We start from the raw sequence: 26,348 nt of genomic DNA, 5'->3' as shown, positions 1-26,348 counted from the left end.
CCTGCATAGCCATGTTAAATCTCAGTTTGCTTCAGATGGAGCCTTACATGGGCAGAACGTGTTTGTGCTGGTCGATAACAGCAAAGGGTAGGTGAACATTACCCAAGGCATCTACCTTGAGTCCAAGTGAGCATGAAGTATTTACCTGGCTTATGGGATTTCAAATGTAGTTTCTTTTCTTTCTTTTTCTTTTTTCCTCCCTCATATCCCTGAAAACAGTGCATAGAACTTCTTTAACTTCTTGATTTTTGCATGAAAAAGGCTGTCAGCAGGGATTTTGGAGATAAATGCGGCCTACAGAGCTTACTTTTTGTTGCATTTTTTAAAAAAAAGATTATTTGAAATGCAGACTTTCATATCAATCATTGAAAAAAAATTCTCCATATATATTTTGCAAAAAAATTTCATTCATATGTGCCATTTATTGCTATTATTAGTAGTATTCACATAGCTCTGTCTTTATTCTCAATATTTATCAAGTAAATTTTCAAATTTTCATCACAGAACTTTTTAATTTCTGCATATTTCCTGGTGTTTTTGCAATGCTTTAGAAAATCAGAGATCAAATTTGTCTCTGTAATAATTTCATCTTTTCCAGTAGATTTAGTCCAAGGTGAATTTCAGTCCCAGAACTTAATTAAATCATGTCAGCGGTATTAATGAAGTTCATTAGAATATGAACTTTTTTTTTATTTTATGCCGTATTTGATATATTGTTGCATATCATCTGCAGCTGCAATAACGAACTGTGCAATTTTTTTGCAAATCACCATTTAAAAAAGATTTCTAGTAGGTTGTATGTTATTTTAGTGCTGTTTTTAAGATCAAGGTGAATAGCCTCACTCATTAATGTTTAAGAATCTGCTTGTTCTGAGGATGTGAAGATAACATTAATTCTCATTTACGAGAAACCTTTGCAGTAATATTTGTTACCAGTAAACAGCAGTAATAAGAACATCAGAGACTGACACATAACTGTTATTTTCATAGTGTGACCTTATTGCAACACTGGTTGTTTAAAAAGACATTCTAAATAAACCACTAACAGCTGGATGTATTTTTAAATTTAATTTAGTAAACGTTATAGCTTATCTGTGGCATAAGAAAGTTCTGTTCCTCCCATACCAAGACTGCTTCAGAGGACACATTCAGCTTTGAAGATCCATCAGTCGGTGACCTTGACTTGTCTGACTGGGGTTTTGTGTAAAGAGCATTGCACCACTGACAGGAAAACCAACAGAACAAGCACAAGAGACCGTGCACAAATACTCATTCTTAAAAATGCATACATACACCTCTGCCAGCAGGTCTCTCCTCTGCGTGGCAGATAGTACTGTACAAGAAGAGGTCCTGGAACACGACAGGGTCATTGTTTTCCTATTGCAATTCCTAATAGCAGGTTTGTGGTGATATCATCACTACCTAAGTCCAGTAGCAGTTTCTCGCTAACCATATGACTCGGAGGGGAATATGCAGAAAGGAAAAAGGAAGGGAAACGGAATAGGTTTCCTGCTTTATCCACCTTGATACCATTTTTAGAAGAAACTTAAGCCAAGTTTTCAAAGTTCTTTATAAGACTTCATTTACTTCTTAAAAATTTACTTCTTAGAAACACTATCCTTGGATGTTTCTTTCGTGGGTGAAGGAAAAATCATGTTATAACCAATGTTGATCTAGTTCTGCTGCCAAAATCGTTATATAGATATAAATACATACGTTTGCCAAAGTATCTTTCTCTCTTTGTAGTTCCAGATTTAGACTGTCATGGTAAAGCATTTCTTTGCCTATACGAGTTGTGTCTCCATGCAGGTACAGCTTTGCTGATAAAACTCTTCAGGCAAAACCTTTGCAGGGTAGACCAGGCCTCAGTTTGCCAGAGGAACCGTAGCGTAATCCCCTTCCTATGGTATCATCTGACCCCAAACTGTGCACTAGCCTTTATGTGGTATAAATGTGTTAATTTTTGTGCTTCCTGGTAAATCCCCAGGGAAACACAACCAACTAACCCTCTTGGGGAAGCCAATGATAAGCACTGGTTTTGGGAGGGTCAAAGGCTGAATTTCAATGGAGAAATTCACTGAAGCCACACGTAGCCCCGGGGGGTTTTCCATGCTGGGAATCGGCAGCACGCTCCGGCTCCCATGCCGACCCCCATAATTTAGTCCAGGACACAGTGAGCACCAGCATCTCCCTGTTTTTTCATGCTGGACCCGAGGATGCTCCATACTTGAAGAAGGACTCCATAAGTTCCACTTCCTGTAGACTATGGCAGGGTGAAATAAGGGTGAAGTTTTAGACCTCTAGGCCAGCAGTTTAGCATCGTTTTGTCCATTCCCAGTTCATGAAATGAGGCTGGCTGGATTTCCCTTAGAGATATGGTGGGAGGATAACTGGACTGGAGGTTGTGAGGTGCCCCGAGTCGGTGGCAGTGAGGGGCATGCAATGTCTCGGCTAGAGTCTTTACAGTGGAAATAATGCGGTAAAGACGCCAGACCTTAACGTGGAGGGAAGTTTGTCTTCTTCAAAATGTAGTAATGTTAGGGGTGTTCTGGCAGAAGGGATCAAATTCGGTGGAGTAAGAGCTCTTTGAGCCACGGCTGATTTGGGGCAAAGCCGTTTAATAATTAAACCAGCCAAGTTAAACAGTTTTCATATTTCAGGAATCTCCATAGTTTACAAGAATTCTGACAAAAGCACAAATACAGGAAACAGGCGTAAAACAAGCAAATTCAGCTGTCTTGTCTGTGTTTATCACAAAATCTCCCACCCCATTGACTTTGAAATGGAACCTCGGCGCATAATTTGCTTCTTTTCAGGCATTAATATGAATGACTTCAGAAAAGTGCACAAACTCAATACCTTTTATTTAATTCAGTATAATACGATGGTTTATATCGTGGGAAAAAATCACAGGTTATGAAGACAGTAATATGTTAAAGCTGTGCAGAGATATGCCATATTCTTAAAAAGCATCCAAAAGCATGTTTGATTACATTGCTATGATTACAAATAACTTCACACAGTATTCTTTTAAAAATCTTTAAACATATTTAAATAATGATTATGACAGAAACAGTTTTTGTACTAGAGGAAAGCAGTAAATCAGTATATAAAATTTAGTTATTTTAATTCATTTACAATGTCATGTTGTTAAAGTAATTAAAGTGTTATTTTGTGCTTACACTATTAAGCTGATTTTTAATTAGAGCTAAACAGTTTTTCACACAAAATTATTAATGTAATGAACATAGTTTCTTTCTCTTTGTCAACTCTCTGAGCAGGTCTACTTATTCAAATTTTAAAATCAAACTAATTGGTTGTATGAAGTTTCGTGATTGCACAAATTGTGAATTAATTCTGATCTGTAATTTGTCAGCAGGTCACTGGGAATATTCAAAGCTCAGTTTTGTTGGTTAAATTAATCTGAATTGGTTGGATGTATTGTACAGTTCCTTTTTCATTATTTAGATAACTGTAATGCGGTGTGAAATTTCATAGAAGTGTGTAACTTGCTTTATAGTAGTGGCTTGAAATGTGCTGTTCCTGTGAGCCTTGCTGCAAGTCACATGGCTCACTAGAATACTCGTAAATAATTAAGATAAGAATAAAACACAAATCTTATATAATTAGTTTTTCAGAATATACACTGAGCTTCCTCATGAGGAAAACCAATTTATTCTAATTTACAGGACTTACCAAGGCTTGCATATCCATCCAACTACCGTCAGAACTATTTAGAATAATTTAACATTTTGTACCAAGTGAGGTTTTTTCATAATCAATGTAATATTTCTGAAACATTCCAATTTTCAGTAGGAAGAAAGTAAGAAAGGAGATGTCACAAACTGTGACATTTGACATTCTTTTCTTTGGATGTTCGCCTTCTCAGCTGTCTCGGAAGACTTGTGATTTTTGAGAAGATAGTAACCTTGTGTAATCTGAACAGGAGGTACTTCTAAGGATTTAAATATTTATTTGATGCCAGCAGCAAGAGTCTCTGGGACATGGAGATAAGACTTGTCCAGAAATATTGCTCAATAGCAAATGTATTCAGGCACACATGTATTCAGGAGAAAGGTTAAATATTAACAGAAAGTCAGTGACTTCTCCAAAGGGTTGGTCCTATCATTACCGAGGTGGGAATTCAGGCTCGTATATATATATATGAACACGGAGGATCTCTCACTGTCAGAGCCGCTGGTGGGAGAAGTTCACTGAGCTGCTCAAGCAAGCCGGCATCATGAAACTGCTCCTGCTGTTCCTGCTCTGTGTTTCTACCATTAAATCCCAGGGTTCCATTGAGTATGATGATGAGGTTGTAATACTGATAGTAATTAATTAATACTAATAAGAGTAAAAATAATTAATTTTATTTAATGGCATGCATGGTTTTCTCAGCTTCTGTGTTAGCTAAGTTAGAAACTGTGAAAAAAACCAATGCGGTGCATGTCCTTGCTCCATTTGTGTTCAAAGAAATAATCTCTGTATTATTTTTCACATATATGTAACTGCAAACAGTTCTTTTCCAGTTTTAGATCTATTTTCTTTGTATTTCCTTTCCTTTTTTGTAGGAGAATGAAGATGGTAAGTTGGTAAGACTAGTTATTTGGCTAAATGAATTTATGGCTATGTATTCAGCAATGTTAACTGTTGGTGTTACAGAAAATGAGTTTGTCTGGAGCAAGAGAGTAGACGTGTGTAATTAATGGTGTCCTGTCTCAAAGACAGCAGAATTTTTTCTATGGATTTAGTAGGCATTAGAAGAGAATTTACTACCAGATCGTATAGCTTTACATTTGAAAGGGTAAGGTAGCAATTATTAAATAAAAAGGCAAGCCATCAGGATCTAAAATAACAATTTAATCGGTATTTAGTTTTGTTTAAGTAAAATATTTTAATGTGAGGTTTGATTTGGAATCTCAGGGACTTTTTGATTTTTTTGAAAATCTCCACAAAAATGGAATAGACCAAGACAATCAAAAATAAGATAATGTTCTGTTATACAACATAAGTGTTTGTGTTTATGCATTGATTACTGATAAGGCTATTATACTAAATCATTTTCAGCCATTTTATGATTTGTATGCTGCCTACTTTTGGAATTATTTTAAGGCTCTGACCTTGGATCTTTACAAGTGATTTTTATTTGTAGCTAAGTCTCAGTGGGATCAGAGGTCGTAGAAGATTTTGATCCAGTTCAGCTCAAACAAATATTAATACAAATGGTTTAGTTTGAACAAATGCTTAGGGACAAGGCTTGTTTCCTTTGCTCAGGCTATCAGACTTTCAAACTGAATTTTAAGATGAAAGCTTTTCAAATAAATAAAATTGTTAATTGCTTCTATTTATCAATATAACTGAAAATCCACTGGAGTGGAGTTCAACTTGGGAAACATAATTTATAAATTCTTACTGCTCTCAAAATGCATCCTACAGCATGGGACACTGGTAGCTGTTACAGTTCCTGCTTCTGACAGTGATGAGGAATACGTGCATCGGAGAAAGCTCAAGAAACCCAATATAAAATATATTACTGAATAATTTTACTAATTTTGCCAGTTAATAGTTGGCCTATAGCCTGACACCTGAAGATGTTTTTGACTGTTGCCTGATTTTCTGAGACTTTGAAAATTTTGTAGTGCTCCAGTGAAAAACAGGGATGTTGCTAATGTAAGGGTGAATATGCATCTTAGCCCCATGAATATCTGATTTGTTCAGTCCTGCTATTTCAAGTTTCACGGTAGGTAGTGGCTATGAACGACATGAACTTTGGTCTTTGGTTAGAGAACTATTTCGGTTAGAGAAATATTGTGTTGGTGTTGCTTTGAAGGCTTTTTGGTTTGGATAGATCTAGTCTGTGAGGGTGTGAGTTGGAGAAGAAGGCATTACAGTTATTTTTACATAATGTCAGTATAGTATTTCCAATGTTGCTTTTTTAATTCCATCAGTTACATACCCTTTGCTTTGGTTTTCTTTGTTGTTTAAAGTAGTAAAGGATGCGGAATGGATACCTTCATCCTGTGCATGGCGTTTAATAACAACGCTCCTAAATTCAGAGAGTTTTCTTTTTCTGTGGCTTTTGTAGGAAGAGGGCTCAGAGTTGAATCCTCGAGGCCACCGACCGCTGGACAAGAGGCGGGAAGCAGCCCCTACGCTGAGACCCGTGGCGCCTCCCATCAGCGGAAGCCGCTATCAGCCCCGGCCACCAAAGCGACCAAAGGAGGCCGAGAAGAAAGGTCCCATCGTTTATCCTGATGCCGGCGGGTGCAAGCATCCTTTAGACGAGCTGGTAGGTGTCTCCCGGTTGTGTTGAAATGCGCTTAGCTGTTCTGTATGAAACATATATAAAACCGAGATGTACAAAGCATGGTTGATTCTTATTTCGAGGATACTGAAAGGGGGAGTAGATGCACGCACACACGGGCACCAAGTAATTCCTGGCAGGCTTTGGTCGTAGTTCAGGTGGCTTAATTTTGAACATTTAACAGTGCAGAGAAGTGAAAAGCAGATAGTGTAAGACCAAAGTGTGGAGAGGCCCTTTCCAAAGAATTTCAACAGAAGAATCCTCCTGGGGAGCTTGGAGCTCCTTCCTGCACCTCTCACTGCAGCTTCTTCCTGGAAGTTGGAAATCTTGAATTCTCATCTGGGTGATTAAATATGTGACCTCACATTACTAAGTGTTCTATGTTTTCAGAGGTATAGCCACTCATGGATGGGGTAGGAAGCTTCTCTTTTTATCTTGGCTTTTATCCACAGCCCTTTTTGTTTTTTTAAGGGAGTGCTGTGTCCAACTGGATGTGAATTGCAAACTACACTGGTAAAACAGGAAAAAAATGTGAAATCCGTTGTTCGTGATCTAAAAGACAAAGTGACCAAATTTTCCGACAGCTCTACAACTTTCTATGAATATGTGAATATTCTGGATGATAAATTGGTAAAGACACAAAAACAAAGAAAAGGTATGCTATTGTTCTGAGTCACTAATGTAAACAGTATTGCAATTATATTGACATTACTATCATTATTTGTTAAAGGCACTTCTTAAAAAAGTTAAAAATGCAGTAGAGCCACTATCTAGCAGGCTAGGGTTCCATGACTATATCATCATAAATCTTAGAAAACACTCTGAGAGGGGAAAATAAATGGATCTCACACTGAGGTAAGATTCATATGAGGCCTGTAGGTTTAAGCAGTCCCCTTTTGTCTTACGTGTTCTCCCACATACATCCAGTTTCTTTATGTCCAGCTCCTGGCTTGGCAGCATGGCTTCCTAGAAAGAAGCTTAATTATATTTCTTTGCCAGAAAATAGCAATATTGATAAATCTAATAGCTCACAGAGACATATCAATACATGTGTATCCATTTTCCAGGAATCTTTGTAGAGTCTTTGCATGTTGTAGAAACAAGAAAAGTACGGAAAAGATGTGCATATCCATCTTCCTTGCTAAGGAAAGAAGGGACTTCTCAAATTGTCCTTACAGATTGTGTTTCATTATTTTGTGACTGGAAAACATATCAAAAACTGAGCTGTTATTTAATCTGTTTGCTTTTCTAGACAATGACGGTTTGCTTTCAGAGTACAATGAAGAATTGGAAAGGCATTATAATTACATAAAGGACAATCTGGACAATAATATCCCATCAAGTCTCAGGGTCCTTCGTGCAGTTGTGGATTCTTTGCACAAAAAGATACAAAAACTGGAAAAAGCCATTGCAACCCAGACGGACTACTGCCACTCTCCTTGTGTTGTTTCCTGTAATATCCCGGTGGTTTCAGGCAAAGGTACCTCATTTAGCTATAAAAACGTCTTTCGCTTCTCACATTTACATCACCGTACCAGGTGATAGATACATCATTCAATTGCTATGAACATTTGTCTGAAGCCTGTGATGCCAATTAGGATAGCAGGAAAGCTAGCTAGTGATCCAACATGAAAAAGTCTTTTGTGGATGGCTCTATTGGTCAGACCAAATATCCTTTTACACCAAATCTGTCTTCAATAGTGGCCAGTAGCAGCTTTAAGAAATTTGTGTTTTGGGGACTTTGTAAAGTGGAGGTGATGTACTTACTATTACTATATTTGTACCCCAATAGGTTTTTCTTTCATGAGTCAGTCTAATTCAAAAAGTCATTGAAAAATACATCCTCTTCAATCACGTGGGCTCAACTTTTAGAAATGACTCTGGAAAAGCAGAACAATAGAAACACGCTGTTCTTTGTTCAATGATTATTTAATCTGATGTATTATGAAAATCAAAATGAAAGTAGAATTAGATATATCTTTAAAATTGTTCACAGGCAGTAAGCAAACAAGGATAAGAAGACTGTTGAAGCAGAAGTGCAGAGCTCTGTCAGTAACAGATACTTTGGTTTATAATTGCAGAATGCGAGGATATTTTCAGAAAGGGAGGTGAGACTTCGGAAATGTACCTCATCCAGCCTGAGCCTTTCAGCAAACCATATAGAGTGTACTGTGACATGGAGACAGAAGGTGGAGGTTAGTGTGAAATAACTATATTGTTAAAATATTAATTAGTATGAATGCTACAAAAATATTTTTTACTAGTAGTTATCATTTATGCAAACCAATATGGAGTTATAACTTTTTTAATTACTTGAGAATGAAGTCCAATTAACTAGTTCAAAAAAGTCTTGTTGATCATCTTCAGATGCACAGTAGAATATTTCTTCAGGGAAACTGGAAATAAATTGTTGGGAAGGGATAGGTAGATAAAAATATATCTTACTATGACCAGAGTGGACAATATTTGGGTAAACATGGAGGAGCTGGCTCATTTCTTACTCTACTACTGTGCGCTTTCAGCATTCCTTCAGGTTCTGTTTTTTCCACCTTTGCTCATGAAGCAAGGAAGCCATATGCTAAGCTCATCTAGAGATGAAGACAGGAGAAGGGCTGTATTTAAACATTCTATATTCTTTTTTGATTGCAATTTAATCTAAATACTGTTGTTCTGCAGGCTGGACTTTGATTCAGAATCGCCAAGATGGCAGTGTTAACTTTGGGAGAGTATGGGATGCATATAAAAAGGGTTTTGGAAATATTGCAAGTGGAGAGAAGAAGTACTGTAATATACCAGGTAAACCTGTCAACAAAAAACATGAAGAGTTCTTGTTACTAAAACTATTTTCTCATGTTTCTTGAAGCTCTTTGACTTTTTAAAACTAACTAGTCCATTTTAGCAGACCTATAGGCAAATCGTAAAGCTGTCTTGAAGCACAACATGAAACTGACTTTTCAGAGCTCTCATCTGTTGTTTTCAGGTGAATATTGGCTTGGAAATGACAAAATCAGCCAGCTTACCAAAACAGGGCCCACTGAAGTTTTAATTGAAATGGAGGACTGGAATGACCATAAAGTTTCAGCTCATTATGAAGGTTTCACCATAGAGGATGAAGGAAACAAGTATCAGCTTTCAGTTAGTAACTACAAAGGCAATGCAGGCAATGCTCTCATGGAAGGAGCGTCACAGCTGCATGGAGAAAACAGGACAATGACAATTCACAATGGCATGTTTTTCAGTACTTACGATAGAGACAATGATGGATGGTATGTACTTGCGTAAACTATTTTAAAAGATTAGCTATGGAATCATGTCTCTCTGCTTAAAATAGAACTAGATATATTTTCCTAATTTACCGTTAGTTTTCATAGAATGTTGCGGTATATTAAAATGTATTTTCTCCCTGTAAGCTGCTAGCCAAATGTTCATGCTGTTCCATTGACGTAGCCAAGGGCAGAATTTTCCCAGAGGAAACTGTATATTAGATTAGTACAGCTATGTGGCTAAATAAGAAGCAAGCACACTGAACTGTATTGATGCCATCTTATTGTGGACAATTGGCAAATCTGGACGCAATATATTCATTCTTAGAGACTGAGGGTAGCAGTGCTGAGGACCACAGTCACATCTCTGTAGGAGCATTGGTACTGTCTCCAGTAACACAGTAATGAGCCCTAAGGAAACAGATAGATAGCACATCCTATTTAAAAAATAAAATTGTGCCTACTCAGAAGACAGGAACCCAATTGTTAAGTAGGTAAGTTAGCACTGTATCTCTAAGATGCATGCTATGTTTTTATGTTAATACTTCTCAGTTACCAATTTACTAAAAAAGACATTCTTTGGACTGGGAAAGACTTACAATTAATATTGCGTTGATATTGCAATTACCTTTATCAACTGGAAAGAATTGTAGTTATCAACTGCTAGACTGAAATAGCATTCCAAGAGAAATGCAGGCAAGATTGTACTTGTTTCTCTTAGCAGCTTCACTTTCCAAGTGCACTGCATAGTACATCCTTGTGAGAACCAGTCTTTCACAGAAAGTTCAGTGGGAATTTTAAGTATTTGTTATAGTTTGAAAATATCCATGCAGGGACAGGAGTATGCATTCTGTTGAACTGTCTGTTTGTGGTTCACCTGTCAATGTTAACTCTTCCTTCCTCCCCTCAACAGGTTAACTGCAGATCCAAAAAAGCAGTGCTCCAAAGAAGATGGTGGCGGATGGTGGTACAATCGCTGCCATTCAGCCAACCCCAATGGCAGATACTACTGGGGAGGGAGCTACAGCTGGGATATGGCAAAACATGGTACAGATGATGGTATTGTATGGATGAACTGGAAAGGGTCATGGTATTCACTGAAGAAGATGAGCATGAAAATCAGACCATACTTTCCACAGTAACCATTTTCAAAATGTACAGAGTCACAGATTTTCTTTTCATTCTCATGCATGGTTAACTTTTTAGACATGAAACTTTTAGACATTTTTGTCTTTCTGTATGAGAACCAAGTATGACAAAATGTGTGCATGACCATATTGTGATGTAAAGTGAAAAGCTATGTCAACTATAAATCAAAATCTGACCCACGAAAATAAACCACAGGTGTATTTTATACTATTTTTCGTTTGTTCACAAGACTGAAGTAACTGGCAGCTGTCAGTATAGAATAACATGATAAAAATACCCATTTCATTGTTTTACAAAAAAGTTCCACACTGCATTTGAAGAGGGAAAGAACTAGTTTTTAAATGTTTTCTAAAAACTAAATAAAGCCTTAAAAATAAAGTTTTCTTCATATAATTTCTAATTACTTACGAATTATCAGGGGAGAAGCAAGCATATTCTCCTTTTATATCAAAAGACTGTCTTTTCCTTTTATATCAAAAGGTGTACTAACTACCTGTGTAACAAGTTGAGAAGGAATGAGTCTGACTCCACCTCTCTCTAACCCTCATGAGACCACGCACAGAAGACAACTGTGAGACCCCACCCCAAGCCTCCTCCTCTCCAGGCGGCACAAACCCAGGTCTCTCAGTCTCTCCTTGGACACCACATGCTCCAGCTTGCAAACAGCTAGAGTAGTGGCCTCACACCAGTTTGTCAACGCCGTGCTTGTACTGACCAACCCAGAACTGAGCATGGTGTCGCTCCCGTTCATCAAGCACTGTGTGCAGGATAGCTAAGAGGTTTTCAGGCTCTGGGACAAATATAATATTCAGGCCCTGCCTACCTTTGCATTACTGTCCTTCCAAACCATCCAGCCCTTGTCTGCTGTCCTCTTCCCTTATCTCTGCCATTTACGGGGGATAATCAGGGCATAATTTCCATGGGGCTTTGGGGTTTATTGCTACAGCCATATGGCAGGGTACTGTCCTGGACATCCTCCACTGCTAGCACAATGTTCTGCTTGCGCTGAGGCCTAGTAAAAAGCCCACGACCTAAAAAGAAAGGGAATACTTAAGGCAAGATACAAAAATAATTGTAGGAAACAGAGAGCTTGGGTGGTGGACAGTAAGAGAGGAAGGTGGTGAGGAAGAATAGCTCTCTGCATTTTGTGAAAATCAGATTTTTAAAAAGAACGTTTTCCTTTGTGGGCAGAAAGGCAGCTAGGTCTCACTACTCTAAATGACAGCAGCTGTGCCTGCGAAGTCCTTGTTCCCTCCGATCTGCTGAGCCTGGCAGGTGCTGAGCAGGAAGGGCAGGCTCTTAAGATGAACAATGCTGAGAAACATGTTTTGAAACTTTGCTAAAATTTTTTCTTAAAATTAGCCAAAACCTTTAAACAGAAGTTCTCTTTATATAATTCCTAGCCACTTGTGCATTACTAGTGGAGAATGAATATGTGTGCTTAACACAAACACATTGCAGATGATTTTCTTAACAGAAGTGTCTAATGAAATGATGGAGGTGTATCAATCCTAGTCTAAAGGACAGACTCATCCTTTTTGCTCCATGTTCCTAAATACCACTGTTTATTCTATTTGTGATTTAGATCAAGCTCTCTGTATTTAATCAAGATTTTTTTTTGCCAATAGAGCTGCTCTTCACATCTTCCTCATTTCTTTATCTGGTTATGATGACAGTTTAAAATTGAGATGCAGCTCACCTTACTTATCTAAAATTTGAGTATTTCATTGAAGCTAGTGGTCTAAGCTGCCTCTGTAGTCAGGAGCAGACGTCGTCTCAAAGGCAGAACTTCCCAACCAAAGTAGACAGGGTGAGCCACCTCTCAGAGGGGAACTGTCTTCTCCATGAAGTTGGGAATCTGAATGGCTAACAGTAGTTGGATCTCATCTGCAGCCTCTCTGACTGATATAATCTGTTGAGTCTCGGGGAACAAGGAGGAGACATCAGGGTAGCATCTCATTACATGACTAGAAATGTTTGGAGTCCCCACAGCCAGGCTTACGCTGCAGCTGGGGAAGAAAAGCACATAGCACAAAGCAGAAGTGCTTTTTCCAAAAGCAGACACTTCTGCACATAGCTGTAGAGATGTCTTGGCTTTTCAGCAGACTCTCCAGCAATGCTGGGCAGCAACTGAGCTTGGGAAATCCTGAAAAAGGACTTAAAGTGAGTGTCTTTATCAGTGCATGAAGACATTGTTAAGTAGTATGATAAATGTTCACCAGTGAGATTTAAGATAAAGTCTGCTCATGCTCATTTCTCAATAGAAACACAGAAAAACTTAACACAGTGAATATTTTGTTGTGTAATTTTATGTAATAAGGTATAAAGACAAACACAGCACATTCTTGTGTAATTATATAGGTGGTGTAACAGTTTTTCCACGCAAAGGGTGCTTTTTGTTAAAAAAATCTCTATCACACACTATTAGCAGGTTGTTGATTTAAAAAACCTTATCTGCATATGAATCCTTATTTGTCATTTGGTGAGAAACATACTAAAAGCAAAAATAATATACCATTACCATACAGACGCTCCTAATGTTGCCTGTGCTGGTTACAGTCATAACCTTTCAGTAGTCACTGTGAATGGAATGCTAATCTCTTAATGTAGCTTTGGACTGGTCGGCACAAATCTAGGTAGATGAATCTGGGAAATCGAGGAAGCTGAGTCTGGATTCTTTTATTTTATTTTGTTTTAGTCAAACATTTTCTGCTCCCAAATAAGCTTATTTGGGGAGTTATATTTTGGTGAGTTATCATGAACTGTTTTCTTTTGGATGAAAGGTTTGCTTCTGTATTTACAATATTGAAGCTTAAGAGGTCAGTTCCCACTTACAAGTTGGTCCTAAAGTGCATATTTTGTTTATTAAAGTGTATTCCATTCTAGATGTGTGGCAAAAGTGTGTAAAAGAGTGAAAGAGAACCCAAATCATCTGCAGTTCTGGCTGAGAACTATCTCCAGCTGCTCTTGGGCTTCTGTGCAAATGAAAAGGAAAGTCATGCTCAAAAGCAGGACTGTTGAATTCGAGAAGACTTTCACAATTCATTTTAGTGGCAACAGGAGCTCATGGTGAATGTCCTTCTAAATTTGTGACTTCTTTAGCACTCTTAAACAACCTAAAACAGTTTAAATTCTGAGTATTTTGATCTCAAATCAAGGCGTGAGTTGCTAGCATTTTTTACATTGTTTTCACTATGCGGAAACCCAGTTTTTAAACAGCAGTACTGAAGCTGTCTTACTGTGAATTTAGATTAAAGAATTTAAACCGACTGGGCTGATCAGTTTATAAAATGAACTGTTAACGTACAGGGGAAATATTTGTAAGTTATTAAATGGAGAAGCTGAGGGAATGCTGCAATATGAATACCCTATTCATTCCTCACAAAAGACTGGTTATCTGAAATCTATAAATACAAATCTCAATACTGAAAGTGTAACATAAAAAAATCAGATAAAAATAGTACTGTTGTATTGAAAAGATCTAAACCTGGACATGTTTCAAGCACATATCTGTTTATTAAAATAGGGATCTTCACTTGCAGTCTTTTTTGTATGGCCAGATCTCTATCCCTGTTTCACTCTTGTGTTCACACAGAACAATGAACTGGATTAGGACCTATTTTGAACACCTTTTACACCAATAGTGCTGCATACATGGTGTAACTGCAGAAGTGTGAGCAATACAGTTTGTATATTCTAGTCTATCTGGTACAGCAATAACAAAACCACCCATCTGCATAATCTCTTAATGCTGCCAATGCTGAATAAGTTAGAGAGAAAATAAAATGGATTTTCAGTTCTCAGGAAGAAGGTGCAGGGTTGATATTTAAATTTTAAAATATTGTGAAAAAAATCTGAGAGACCAAATTTTACAGATTATCATTAGCTTTTAGATTTTTCTCCTCAGCTGAAGTAAATGATTAAGTTTGGTAAATGTTATTAAGTACGAATCCAGCCTGTGAAAAGATTTTGTCTTGCTGACATGCTGCAAAGAGTGCTGCGATTTGTCATTCTGATTTATTTATTTCTTCAGTTGATTGATGTCACGATAGATTCAGGAAGGAGACATACTATTGATTGCCGAAAGGAAAATATCCAAGAATCTCTTTCCCAGTCGTGATCAAGATACACTCAAGCTGCATTTTAGAAAACCACTGTACAACATATTGTTTTTCATGATGTTCACTTCCACTTTTGGAACATTCGTTTATCTAGGCATGAGCTCGTTTGTGCATTTGTGACCCTTGAAGTGTTTAGCACGTAAAAATGCACAAAATATGCTAGCAGGAAACACTGTGTCTATCAGAGATGTGTTTACTGAAGTCTAGATAAGGCATCTATATAAAGGCTGCAGACAAGGTTTATATACAGAGGTTTTTAAAATCAATGTTTCCATGAAAAGCTTTGGCATTTAAAAAGAAGATGTGAGAATTATTTTGTAATTAAACAGTGTTTATTTTTTAAGCCACAAATGTGTCCAGTTGCCTTCAATTTCACAGGATAAAGATACATCATGCACATCCATAAGTGTATATATTTTATATATATATATATATAAAGCTTCTAATCACATGGTCTTAACATATATATTAAAAGCCTGTCTTTCTACGGGGTTTCTATGGGCCTGATTTTCATCCTAGCAACTTTTAAGGAATAATCAGAGGCTTTAAATGGTATCCAAACCACCCCATTTTCGATCTCATAAGGAACATTGAACCTGGGGTCGTAGTGGCCCCCCAGGTAGTAAATGCCATTGAGGTTGGCCGCCTGGCAGCTGTTATACCACCAGCCACCCCCGTACACCTCTGCGCAGCTCTCCTCCCAGCGGTCCTGGTCCCTGTCAAAAGTGCTAAACCGCATCTGGGCATGGGACGTGTATTCAGTGCCCTCCTCCAGCCAGCCGGTGATAAGTGCATCCCCGGCAGTCCCCTCGTAGGAGGACACAGCAAGCGCATATCCTTCCGACTCTGACCCTACCTGTATAATATACTCTGCATACACAGCATTTCCATCCCAGTCCTTCAATTCCACTCGAAGGACAGTGTCGTTCTGAGTTAGCAAGTGTAAGTTTTCATTGCCCAGCCAGTACTCTCCTTGACCTTTGTCATCCACGCTGCCGAACCCTCTCTTGTAGTCTTGCCAGGTCCGGTTAAAATTCTCTGATCCATCCATTCTCTGTTGGATCAATAGCCATCCTCCCAAAGTGGTCTCTTGGTCGCAATAAACTGACAAAACCTTATTGGATCCCGCTGGCTTGATTTTGAAAATGCCACTTTTGGCACCAAAAGTGTGTTTCTGGCGGATATCATCACAGTCTAAAAAAAAAAGTTGATCTAGTTTGACAGGAGTTATCAGTAAAATTTAATAAAAGGTTCACAGGAATCCAAGTAGCAATAGTTCTGAGGAAAATTTGTTAAACATGTCTTGGACTACGCTAGGCATAGTGACAGGCAACATTAAAAAGAATTCAGATATATTTTACATACTTCTTAAATTGCAGATGACATGTAATAACCGAGCTATTGATATATTTTCCTTTTTGTTTTCAAAGTGGCAACAAACAGACACTGTTCTTGCATTTTTTTCATCACACTGACTTATGGCAATATCTAAAACCAATGTGTCAGTTTGATTATGGATGGAGTTTTGCTCAGCTACCTCAAAATCCAACTCCCTGATGCACATGTGTACCTTTCCCAATGTAGTCTGTCCTGTGATTCGCTCCTTTCCTTCTGAAGCTGCGTGCCTGAAAGTCTGGGTTATCCTCTGCACTCTGATCATGCTGCACCCCACCTAGCTCCTTAGTTATTTCACGGGTCTTTAGTGATTTGGTTTCGAAAGTGGAGCCTCCCTTGTTGAAACTAGAAGAGGAGCTGGTCACTATTTTGGAGTGACTCACACTGCCTGATGGGAATCCAGATGGTTGAAGGTGAAGTCTTCCAAAATCATCTTCTTCCCCTTCTCCTAAGTCTGTAGATCCACCTTTTCCCCCAAAAGTCCCTGAATGACTAGTTGCTCCACTACCTAAGCGACCACCAACTGTGCCAGTTCCTTGGCTGCCAGTTGAAGTGCTGCCAGATGCACCAGAAAACCTAGTAATAGTGGTTGCAGACCCAGGGGTAAGAAATGACTCTATCTCAGGTAACAACCCTTCTATGCTGTGGAAGCCTTCTCTCCCACTGTACCTACTTCCTTCCCCTCCAACATCTCCTACTCCTTGTAAATGGGAACAATCTGAGCCATCAGAGGAAACCACTTTTTCGACTACTTCTTCTCTAGGACCATCAGGGCCACTAACAATTTTCTTGGTGACAGTAGTGGTGCATCTACGGACAGTGGAGGTTCTGTGTCCCAGACTAGGGCTGTCTCTCCCATGCACAGAAGGAATGACTATGCTAGGGCGTGAAGGTCCATCTCCCCTTGATACTGTTGCACGATGTGAGCTGTCGCCTCTGGAGGCGCTTGTGTCTGTTTCTGCTCTTTCTAACACCACTTCCATCTGCCTGAGGTTATTAAAAATGTTCAGAGCTTGCATTTCTGGTAGATGCTTATGCTTAAAATGCTCAGGAACATTTGAGTCCTTTATTGGCCTAATTTTCAGTATGCTCAAGTTAGTTGTTTCAATCTCTGGGTGCAAGTCGACAGAGTTGGCCTGGGTAAGCTGCTTCTGGATGCTGTCATAGCTTTCTTTGTCCACATGGTAATCAAAACTTTTAGCACAGGATCCTTTGCAAGCTCGTATCTTAATATCAATGTCCACCTACATAAACAGAGAGAAATAACTTGATTAGGGAGCTTTCCTGACTTTCTCAAGCAAGGATGTGTCCCTTAAGTGGATTTGAGAAAGGTGGCAGCTGCCCTCCTAGTATGTTCCATCTACAGCCAAGCTTCTGCAAAGCTCAATTTTGAAGTCTTGCCCTAGTTCATTTCTACCATTAATGACATGTGCAATAGCACAAAGCAGGTAAGTGCCATAGACAAGTACTCTGTGGCATGTTCCTGATTTCTACTCCCTTTAATTCTCAGGGAATAGGGAAGTTCTGTTGGGTTTGGTGGGAGTGCCATGGAGCTGGGTATGCTCACTGGCAGCCAGCGGCACAAAAGAATCCTCCAAGGAGCAAGGGAGTCAGTGCACTTGCCTTGGAGCCTGCTGGGGCCTTGCCGAGAGGCCTGTGTCCTGGGGGGTCCCACTGCTGGGACTGGTAAAACTGAATCTTTGCCCCAGGGGTCAAAAGGGGATTTTGAGCAAAACTGCCATTTGTGACAGGACTTTTGTTTGCAAAACCATCAGAGAAATCAGCCACAGCCTGGAAATTTGGGCTGCTGATGCCACCACAAGCTGTGGGCAGTGGTGGCAGCACCGAGAAGGGTAGGGCAAGTTCCTCCAGTTCTGGTTACTCTGCAGCTCTGTACAGGAGGAGAAATGCCCTGTATGGAGCCAGTAACAAAGAGATGTAGCGTCAGTAATCCTTGCTGCCTGATTCAAAGCAAAATCTGCAGACAGGACCAGCAGTCCTCCTAAGTTCACACTGGTTCCCATACAGCAGGAAAAGAAAAACAAGCCTCACAAAAAGAGTAACTAATTTGGGAATTTGCTTCAGTTGTGTGAAATTTGTATCAAGTTTTTTTCTTCCATACCCAGCACTGCTTACCATGTATAGTATAATGGATAGACCCTCTTTCTGTAGCTAGACTTTGAAGATAATGGAAATTACATAGCAGCTACTTACCTCCAAGCGCTTTATCTCTGTCACCTGATTGTGGATGCTGTTTTGCAGAGCTTTAATTCTGTTTACTTGGGTGACAACCCTCTGCTTTAATGTCACAATTCTCCTTCTCAGTTCTGCTGACACCTGACCATAAGTCTCATCAAGCTCTGAAACAGAAACACAACACTGTCAGCTATGCATGTGTGATTTTTCTCTCCTAAGATAGTAGCATATTTTAAAATATATAAGTAAAACATGTAATTAAGAATATGCTTCTCATAATACCAAACAGGTAAAAAATTGTACTAGTTTTTACTAGTTAAGAGTCTCATATTAGTCCATATTCTCATTTTTGATGATCAACTGTAGCGTATATTTTCACTAAATAACGCTTACACGCAACAACACAGAATTTTAGCAACAGTTAACAAAACTGGGTGTGAGATACTTACGCTGGGCACTGTCCAGGTCTGGCTTCAGTACATTTACGGTTTGCACAATTATCTGATTAGATTTTTTGTAGTTGTTTTGGCTATCTGCCAGCAGCTTCTTAATTTTGTCTATTCTGTGATTATAATCCTGATCAGTCTCATCAATCAGTCCTTGCATTCTGCAGCCTGACGGGCATTTTGAACCCTAAAATTGGAGGAGGTAAATAATTGTGTTGAAATCTGAATGAGTATCCCTTTTTTTTCCCCCACTGTTACCGTTTAGAGATTTTTGGCCGTTACTGAAAGCCCGTTACCGTTTAGAGATTTTTGGCAGTTACTGAAAGCCCATCGGAAAAAAATTCAGGACAAGGCCCTGCTGCTCTTCTTCAGGTTTTGTCTCCTGCGCACCCAAGGACCTCGCCGAGCACTGCCGCGGCTCAGAGCGACTCGCCCTGGGGCTCGCTCTGGCGAGAGCGGCGCAATGCCGTGAGCGAAGCGCTGTCCGTGGAAATTTCTCATGACGGGGTGGCAGCGAGGGGAGTGGGGAGGGAGGCCGTGACAAATGAACCTTTAATTTTCCCCTTCCTCAGTTCCTCACCAGTGAAACTTTAAAAAAAAGAAAAAATCCCCCAAGGCTGCCGTGAGGAAAATCGTCCCCCTCCCGCCTCCCTTGCTGAAGGACGGGGAGGTTTTCCAGGCCAGCAAGAGGATTTCTGGGGCTTCTCCCCCCCGGCCCGGGCCCGGCGGCTCACCCAGTCGTCGTCGGCGCAGATGGGCCAGCTCTTGTCGCTGCGGCAGCCCGCGGGCGACGCGTGCTCCACGATGCGGGGGCCGCGCACCCCGCCGCCCTCCTTCTCGAAGGCGCTCTCGCCGGCCTGCGCCTGCTGGGGGAGGAGACGGGGGCGGCGGGAGACGTCAGCGGGGCGCCGCGGGGCCCCCGGGGCCCGCCCGCGGGCCGTGGGCCTGACGTGCCCCCGCGGACGCGGAGCCCTCCGCCTCTCCTCCCTCCGCCTCCTCCTCCTCCTCCTCCAGCCAGCACCGCTGTCCGGGGAGCTGGGCGATGCTCGGGGCGTTTCACGGTCGTACCCACTACGCGACAACCTCGCGCTCATGTAAATATAATATTAACTTAACTTGCTTTAACTTAGGCATTTTGAAAGCCCTCTGTTCTATTAACGTTTGCTGTTACATTCCTCGATTTCTATTCTCACGCTGTCGCCTTCAGTCTGCACCGAACCGGGCTTAAAAAATACTTGAGCAAGGTTTTCCCATTAGTGTGTCTGCTTTTAATTGCAGAAGCTCTCTATAAGCTTGTAGCTTACAGCCTTAAAGAGTAAGAAAGGTAATAACATCAGCAGTAAAAACAACGATGGGAGGATTGTACTGTGCTGATAGAAACGAGGAGAAATACTGAGATTTTGAGGCAACCCGAAGGGCTGAAATGCAAATATACAAACTAATTACAAAACAAATAGCAGCACAGGAATTTATGCCCGAAAGGACTCGTGATTCCTTCTGAGACAATTTTCCTTGGTCTAGGCACTTTGGCCAGCAGGAGCTGGAGCGCCACTAGCACAGCCACCAGGTTCGTGCTGCTTCTCTTCATCCCGAGGATCTGGCCCAAGTAGCAAGTAAAGGCTTTGCTTTTCTACAGTCTCTGCCTTTTCAGCACTAACAGCCCCAGCACTACGGCTTTTGTAATTTCTCTGATTTGTGAGAACACTTATGTTCCTCAAAAAAGAGTCACAAAGAGAATCTAACGCAAGATCATGAGCTAAAGGCCTAAAGGAGAAAACAAGAAGGTTAAATTAGCACAGATGAAAATCAAAACTACCACCTTCCTTATTTGCAAATTAATTCTTGCTTAGCTCTAGTTTCACCTGATGTTGTTGCCACAGACAATCCGTTTCTTTTTTTTTAATGTGCATTATATCATAAAGGCATTGTGTGTCATTTGTAGCTGGAAAATGCTGCTGAAGTAAAATGGGATTTACAGTCCAAAGGAAAGGATAATTCATCCAATAAATTCAAAAATTCCTAACCTACTGGAAACATCAGCATCTTGTGAGTTAGTTTTAAGACTTACAGCACCATCTATGAATCTATTGATTTGTGTCAACGTATCTGCTTTGCTGCTCCTGAAGCCAGGCAGATTCAGCAAAACTAAATTAAGCAAAGCTAAGGAACTGGATAGTCAAGAACTACTGATGCAAAAGGCCAGTAGTGAAATGGTTACAGTAAGCTCATGCATATGTAGGTGCATTGCATTTTACAAGCTAGATGACAGCCAAAATGCATCTATCCAATCAATGAATATTAAATAAATGTTCATGCTTCAAATCAGCAAGATATGAAAAGAATCAAGCAAGTAAACTCATACCCAGGCCATGTGCAGGCACAGCAACACAGAGAGGATCCTCATTGGTATCATCTTCAGGAGAAGAGCGAACAGAGCTTATCAGAGAGGATGCTTTTCACTCGTCTTTTGGTGCAATTTAAACCTTAATGCAGAGCTGAGATTAATCATTACTCTCATCATTAATCATTACTCTCTTCTGTTTACGGACAAAACATGCCAGATGCCCCTAGGTGATTACCTAATATCTCTTGCACAAGTTACTGAAGTTATTTACTCCCAATGAGTTTGTACAACACCAACAACATATGGTGTTTGGGCAACACCATATATTCCAGGAAAGAATCTGTCTAAAGCTTACTTTCTGGTAACTGAATATTGAACTAAAGTGCATACAGGATCTAATAGGATCCAGCAGTACTTAAACACTCAAAGAAACACATTCTGTGTACCTGATAATTAACCAATATAATCAAAAGGTTGATATTTAAAAAAGGAAGTCACTGTCCTTTCTGAGTGACTGTGTACCACTGATGTGAAGTCCCTTGGCCTTACCAATAGTCTATGAAATGTTGATTCAAGCTATCTGTGACAATGTGGTCATCAACAGAAATTTATTCCTGAGGACTGCAGAGCTCGATCCAATTGTTAGAATGTGTATCCAGCTCTAGAGCTGAACCCTACTGTGATTTAGCATATGACATGTTTAGCATTATGCTGTGTCTTCCATGAATAATATATGCTTTTAGAAAGTGAGATTTGTTTAAAATGAACAGTTTAAACTGATCACATATTTATGAAGAGCATATTATAATGGTCCTTCAAAATGTTCCAGAACAAATGTAAAGGATATTTAAAACTTCTTAAAGGGATCGTGTATTTTGCAGGTGGTGCTTCATAATGTACTACTGCTGCTGCTGTGAGCTCTCTAAGAAACCCCAGTGGTTACTGGAGAGTATTGCACTTGACTGTCAAACACTTGAAGCTGCTGCCCGTCTCAGAAGTTAACAAAAGAAAGAAGCAGAAATGAGCAAGGAAACCTTTGCTTGGGCACATGAGGGACTAATCCATGGAAAGAACAAAACTCTCACTTGGGTTTTTAAAACAGCATCAAATTCGCAAAGCTCTCCATCATCCAAGGATTGCAACATTATATCATAGTCTGACCTAGAGTGGTGTTTCTAAACTTGACTCTAGCACTGTACAACATAATTAGTCCAAAATAATTGATTGTAGCTTTGGATCCATTCCAGCAGCCTCTTACGTGTTCCTTCATTCTCCTTTCCTCTGCTTTTCCTCTTGTTTCCTGCCTTCAGAAGGCTTGATCCCTCTCCCCATAAAGCTCACCAAAGTTAGACTGAACAATCTGTTTCCTCCCATTTTTGGCCTTACATTTCATGCTGGCTGTTTTCTTACCTAGGAAAGAACTTAACAGCACTTATGCTGATCTCACAAAGAGTGAGTCATATCCCCAGGTAGCAAAAGGGTTCAATAAAATGGTGCTACACTGATTTACATCATTGATTTATACCTACACTTCCAGGATCTGGTTTTGTATGACAAGAGGTTTCTATTTCATTTTGTGCTTAATCTTATCTACTGCACATTCTGAAACAAGATGTTTCATTCTTCTCCATTCCATACACCATGCTCTGTAAAGTTTTCTGTTAAATCCCTTGCTGTGCTGGTAAGGTTGTGATGCAACCAGCCTCTTCTGATCCCTGCAACAAAACTGCCCAACTAACTTTGACAACAAACCTCCAAACAGACCCCAGATTACCTTTGCTCAGCCTCAGCAGCTCAGCCAGGGCTGTGTTGTTTGATGAATGTACGTGAGGCAGCTCCTAAACTGGAAGCACATCATGCATTTACACACCAAAATGCCCCACTGCTAACTTCAGCACTGGCAGGATCAGAGCTGCCTCCCCACTCCAAGACCTATGCAGTTTTGTTCACTCTGTTGTAACAGTACTATGAATTACTTACAATAGAGTTTAGAAAACAATAAAATGCTTAAAGGAGGGAAGAATGACAGTGAGAGAAAATATTACAGGATCAAGATTAATTATTGTATAGCATAGAGAAATTTGGGCTTCACCTAAACTCTATGGGAGTCCAAGGAAAGTCTCCCACTCAAGCCAGCAAGTTCTTATTCAGCTTCCACATCAGACACAAAATTCTGCCCAGAGATCTCAATTTCAGACCCTCTGTAGTAACGAGGGGATATAGAATTGCCCATACAACCTTTATATGCCCTTATTGTGTATGCGTTAGGGTACTATGCTCTATCATATGATCACATGTGATGTTTTTCCCTCATAATTTCTCCCTCATTCTGATCGCAGTTGGCATGGCTGGTGCTCCATGAAGGAGCACATGCCCAAAGCTGTATTTTCATGCTCTGCAGACTGTTTAAAACCTCATGAATCACCCTGTAGTGCTCATCATTCACCTATCTCAGTGCTTTATAGAAGAAAGAGGAAGGCTAAGTAGGTATTAATTTAGGGGATCAATTTTGATACTCTGAGACTTCAGAGCATGCTACATCTGCAGATCCCAAAGACAACAGCTGTAGCTCTGTGCTTAGCTCTAGCGTGTCTAAGGAATATCCAGCAGTCAGCTCTGAAAAGCCTGAGAGACTTGCATATGGTCCTACAGGAACATGGTGACAAGGGCAGGAATAGTATCTAATTCTGTAGGGTAACCTTCAGCTGCGAGTAAGAGACAATTGTGCGCTGCCTGCTCTTACTCTCTACATATATTCCAAACAAAAGCATCCTTGACTTATTTTGCAACCAGTTTCCACTCCCAAACCTGGTTAGGTAAGTATGCAATGGGAAGAAAAGGCTAGGTAATTATATCTTTAGGACTGAACCATAATAGTTAATTATGCATAATTCAGGTGGCGTATATTACCTAGGTTCTGGCTTTTCCCAGCTTCCTAAGAGCTTGATTTTGTGATCTTTAAAAATCTTTATTTTTGTCTGTAATTTATTAGGCTTTAAGGATATAGAAGAAATCAAAAGTCGATACCATTCTATAGATGCCCAAGTGCTTGCAGTTTGAGCATATCTACTGCACTGGCAGACGATGAGACAATTTGCTAGTTGGTTGCACACATACAGGCTGCCAGTGTAAGACTGGACACTGCAGTAAAATGTGTCAGGCCTCCTCTGACCCTGCTGGAAGGAAGAATTCTCTGGTGACCTTCAAACATAGAAAACTCACTTAGGCTCAGATCCAAGTAAAACTAGGTCACCAGAGGTTAGAAGGACGGGAAAAAGACGATAACCGATCATAAACATTAGGTAAGTTAAGAAAGCGCTTCTGCTCTATTTGCTGAGTGAAGCTGGGGTAAAAGAGGAGCTCCTCAGTCTCTCCAGGTGAGGGCTGGATCTGGGTCTGACCTTCAGCCTGTACCTTTGCTTTCATGTTGCAATCATCCAGTCACTTCTCTGTATGTTTGCTTAAAAGGCTAAAGGCTAAGAGCTAGATAAACTTCGGGTTTAACTTTAATTCATGATGAAAGGACAGGCGTGCAGTTTACTTGTCAAGCTGCCTTGCTCTTGGCAGGTTGCCACAGCAGTAGTTGAGAGGCTGGGATTTAATTCTGATTTACGTGTCCTAGATGGCAGCCAGTTCTTGTTGACTCAGCACTGTCCCTGTCTCCTCTTCTATCATCAGTCCCCATTACCAGTTTCCTAGAGGTGCCTTATCCTCCTCTCCTCTGCTGGTTCCTGCCCCTCCTCTGGATTCCATGTCTTAGTCTCAGTCCTCCTTTTGCTCCAGTCCAGGCTCTCAGGTCCAGTTTCTCTTCATGTGCTCCTCAGCCTATTTAACTCTTTTGGATTTGTTACCAGCCAGTGCCAGCATCTGGTCCCACATCTCCCCATCCAGCATCGCTGCAGACTTCAGCTTCCCGTTAGCGCCTAAGTCAGTGTTAATGTTTTTCTGCTTTGCACTATCCTTTTCCGCTAGTCTGTCTTCTTGCCTGCTTCCACTGGCTAGCCAGTCAATTAATAAGTCCTCCTCTCTCAACTCCCAAGTCCTAATTTCTTTACCCAGTAAGTCCTCTACTCTGTTCACCTTATTTGCCTCTTTCTGTATGCATCACTTCTTCATTCATCTTTTTTTTTTCTTTTTTTTGCTTTGAAGTGATCTGGTTCCTGTTAGAAGGAGCACTGAGCATGTAAGAAAGAATATTTCTGTTCCTGATTCTTCTGTTTGATGCTACAGTGATCCTTGGCAAGTAGGAAAAGTGATTGCAAGCACAAGGTGTGAACGAAAGGCAAGCTCATTGTGGCTACCAAATCCTGTAATGAACTTTAAAGTCAAAGAGGGACAGGCTTATTCAAAATACTAAGGACTTTCACTATAGGCTGTGCTCTGAGAGTGAGCTACAATAAAGACAGATCTGGAAAGATTTAGAAAAGAGAAGCGAGACCTCTCAGAATACAAATTAGGAACATTAAGTCAAAATGCAATGTACTTACTTGCAAAAAACTTCACCGAGGCTAAAGTTCTATGAGATTCGGAAGAAACAGACCTTTTCACACTCCTTTCTGATAGCTACAGGGGCCATAACAGTGAAAAGGATCACCAAAACCATGACTCTTGCCAGTCTTCACTAGGACCCAGGGAATATAACTGTAGGCTGTGATCCTGCAGACTCCCTTATGAGCACTGGCATTGGAGGTCTGTGAAAGATCAGGCTGCTTGGGTTCAACAGATCTGATTTTCTAGACTGCTGGAGCGAATAGTTCTCTCCAAAGAGACTCTAAATTACTTGTGATACCTTAAGACATCAATAAACCCATCAATTGGGAGAATAAGCTAAGCTTACTTCTTGTGAACAACCTATAAAATGACAGCTCACATCAAAGAAATATGTGTGGTTAAGGCAGTTTCTCATCAAATAAATAATTGCAACCAAAAGCTAAAGTGGAAGAGATACAGTTTAGGCCTAGAGAAATTTGGACATACAAGTCAAAGTAGCAAAGATGAAGGAGTACTTTTCAATTCCATTGTTGTGAATGTACAAACAACCTCAACCTTAAAGTCATGTCAGAGGTGGGATAAACTGAAAATAGAAAGGGGAAGTGACATGGACAATGCCATTCAGCTGGCTGTTTGCAG

General features: G+C 40.1%; 2 protein-coding genes across 2 annotated transcripts; one reads left to right on the top strand and one right to left on the bottom strand.

The window, feature by feature from the left end:
• The first annotated feature begins 4,240 nt into the window (after nucleotides 1-4,240).
• On the top strand, nucleotides 4,241-11,026 carry FGB (fibrinogen beta chain). The gene is made up of 8 exons (XM_062574743.1): nucleotides 4,241-4,315; nucleotides 6,086-6,289; nucleotides 6,776-6,959; nucleotides 7,557-7,784; nucleotides 8,386-8,499; nucleotides 8,981-9,100; nucleotides 9,285-9,570; nucleotides 10,481-11,026. The coding sequence occupies exons 1-8, from the start codon at nucleotides 4,241-4,243 to the stop codon at nucleotides 10,707-10,709; spliced, it is 1,440 nt and encodes a 479-aa protein (XP_062430727.1). The 3' UTR covers nucleotides 10,710-11,026.
• A 4,218-nt stretch (nucleotides 11,027-15,244) lies between these two features.
• FGA (fibrinogen alpha chain) lies at nucleotides 15,245-21,287 on the bottom strand. The gene is made up of 6 exons (XM_062574742.1): nucleotides 21,237-21,287; nucleotides 19,609-19,737; nucleotides 18,878-19,061; nucleotides 18,447-18,592; nucleotides 16,408-17,476; nucleotides 15,245-16,031 (listed from the first exon to the last, which is right to left on the bottom strand). The coding sequence occupies exons 1-6, from the start codon at nucleotides 21,285-21,287 to the stop codon at nucleotides 15,322-15,324; spliced, it is 2,289 nt and encodes a 762-aa protein (XP_062430726.1). The 3' UTR covers nucleotides 15,245-15,321.
• Between the last annotated feature and the right edge of the window lie 5,061 nt (nucleotides 21,288-26,348).

The sequence above is a fragment of the Rhea pennata genome, chromosome 4, assembly GCF_028389875.1.
Source record: "Rhea pennata isolate bPtePen1 chromosome 4, bPtePen1.pri, whole genome shotgun sequence".
Classification (NCBI taxonomy): domain Eukaryota; kingdom Metazoa; phylum Chordata; class Aves; order Rheiformes; family Rheidae; genus Rhea; species Rhea pennata.
This window is presented reverse-complemented; position numbering and strand designations above follow the sequence as displayed.

What these genes read in the sequence shown, in the direction of transcription:
- FGA (XM_062574742.1), bottom strand. Translation starts at nt 21,287, where the DNA reads ATGATACCAATGAGGATCCTCTCTGTGTTGCTGTGCCTGCACATGGCC. An exon ending in TCTGCGCCGACGACGACTGG is followed by an intron (nt 19,062 to 19,608) that starts GTGAGCCGCCGG and finishes CTCCAATTTTAG; the next exon opens with GGTTCAAAATGCCCGTCAGG. An exon ending in AGACCTGGACAGTGCCCAGC is followed by an intron (nt 18,593 to 18,877) that starts GTAAGTATCTCA and finishes TTTCTGTTTCAG; the next exon opens with AGCTTGATGAGACTTATGGT.
- FGB (XM_062574743.1), top strand. Translation starts at nt 4,241, where the DNA reads ATGAAACTGCTCCTGCTGTTCCTGCTCTGTGTTTCTACCATTAAATCC. An exon ending in GACACAAAAACAAAGAAAAG is followed by an intron (nt 6,960 to 7,556) that starts GTATGCTATTGT and finishes TTGCTTTTCTAG; the next exon opens with ACAATGACGGTTTGCTTTCA. An exon ending in CCCGGTGGTTTCAGGCAAAG is followed by an intron (nt 7,785 to 8,385) that starts GTACCTCATTTA and finishes TTATAATTGCAG; the next exon opens with AATGCGAGGATATTTTCAGA.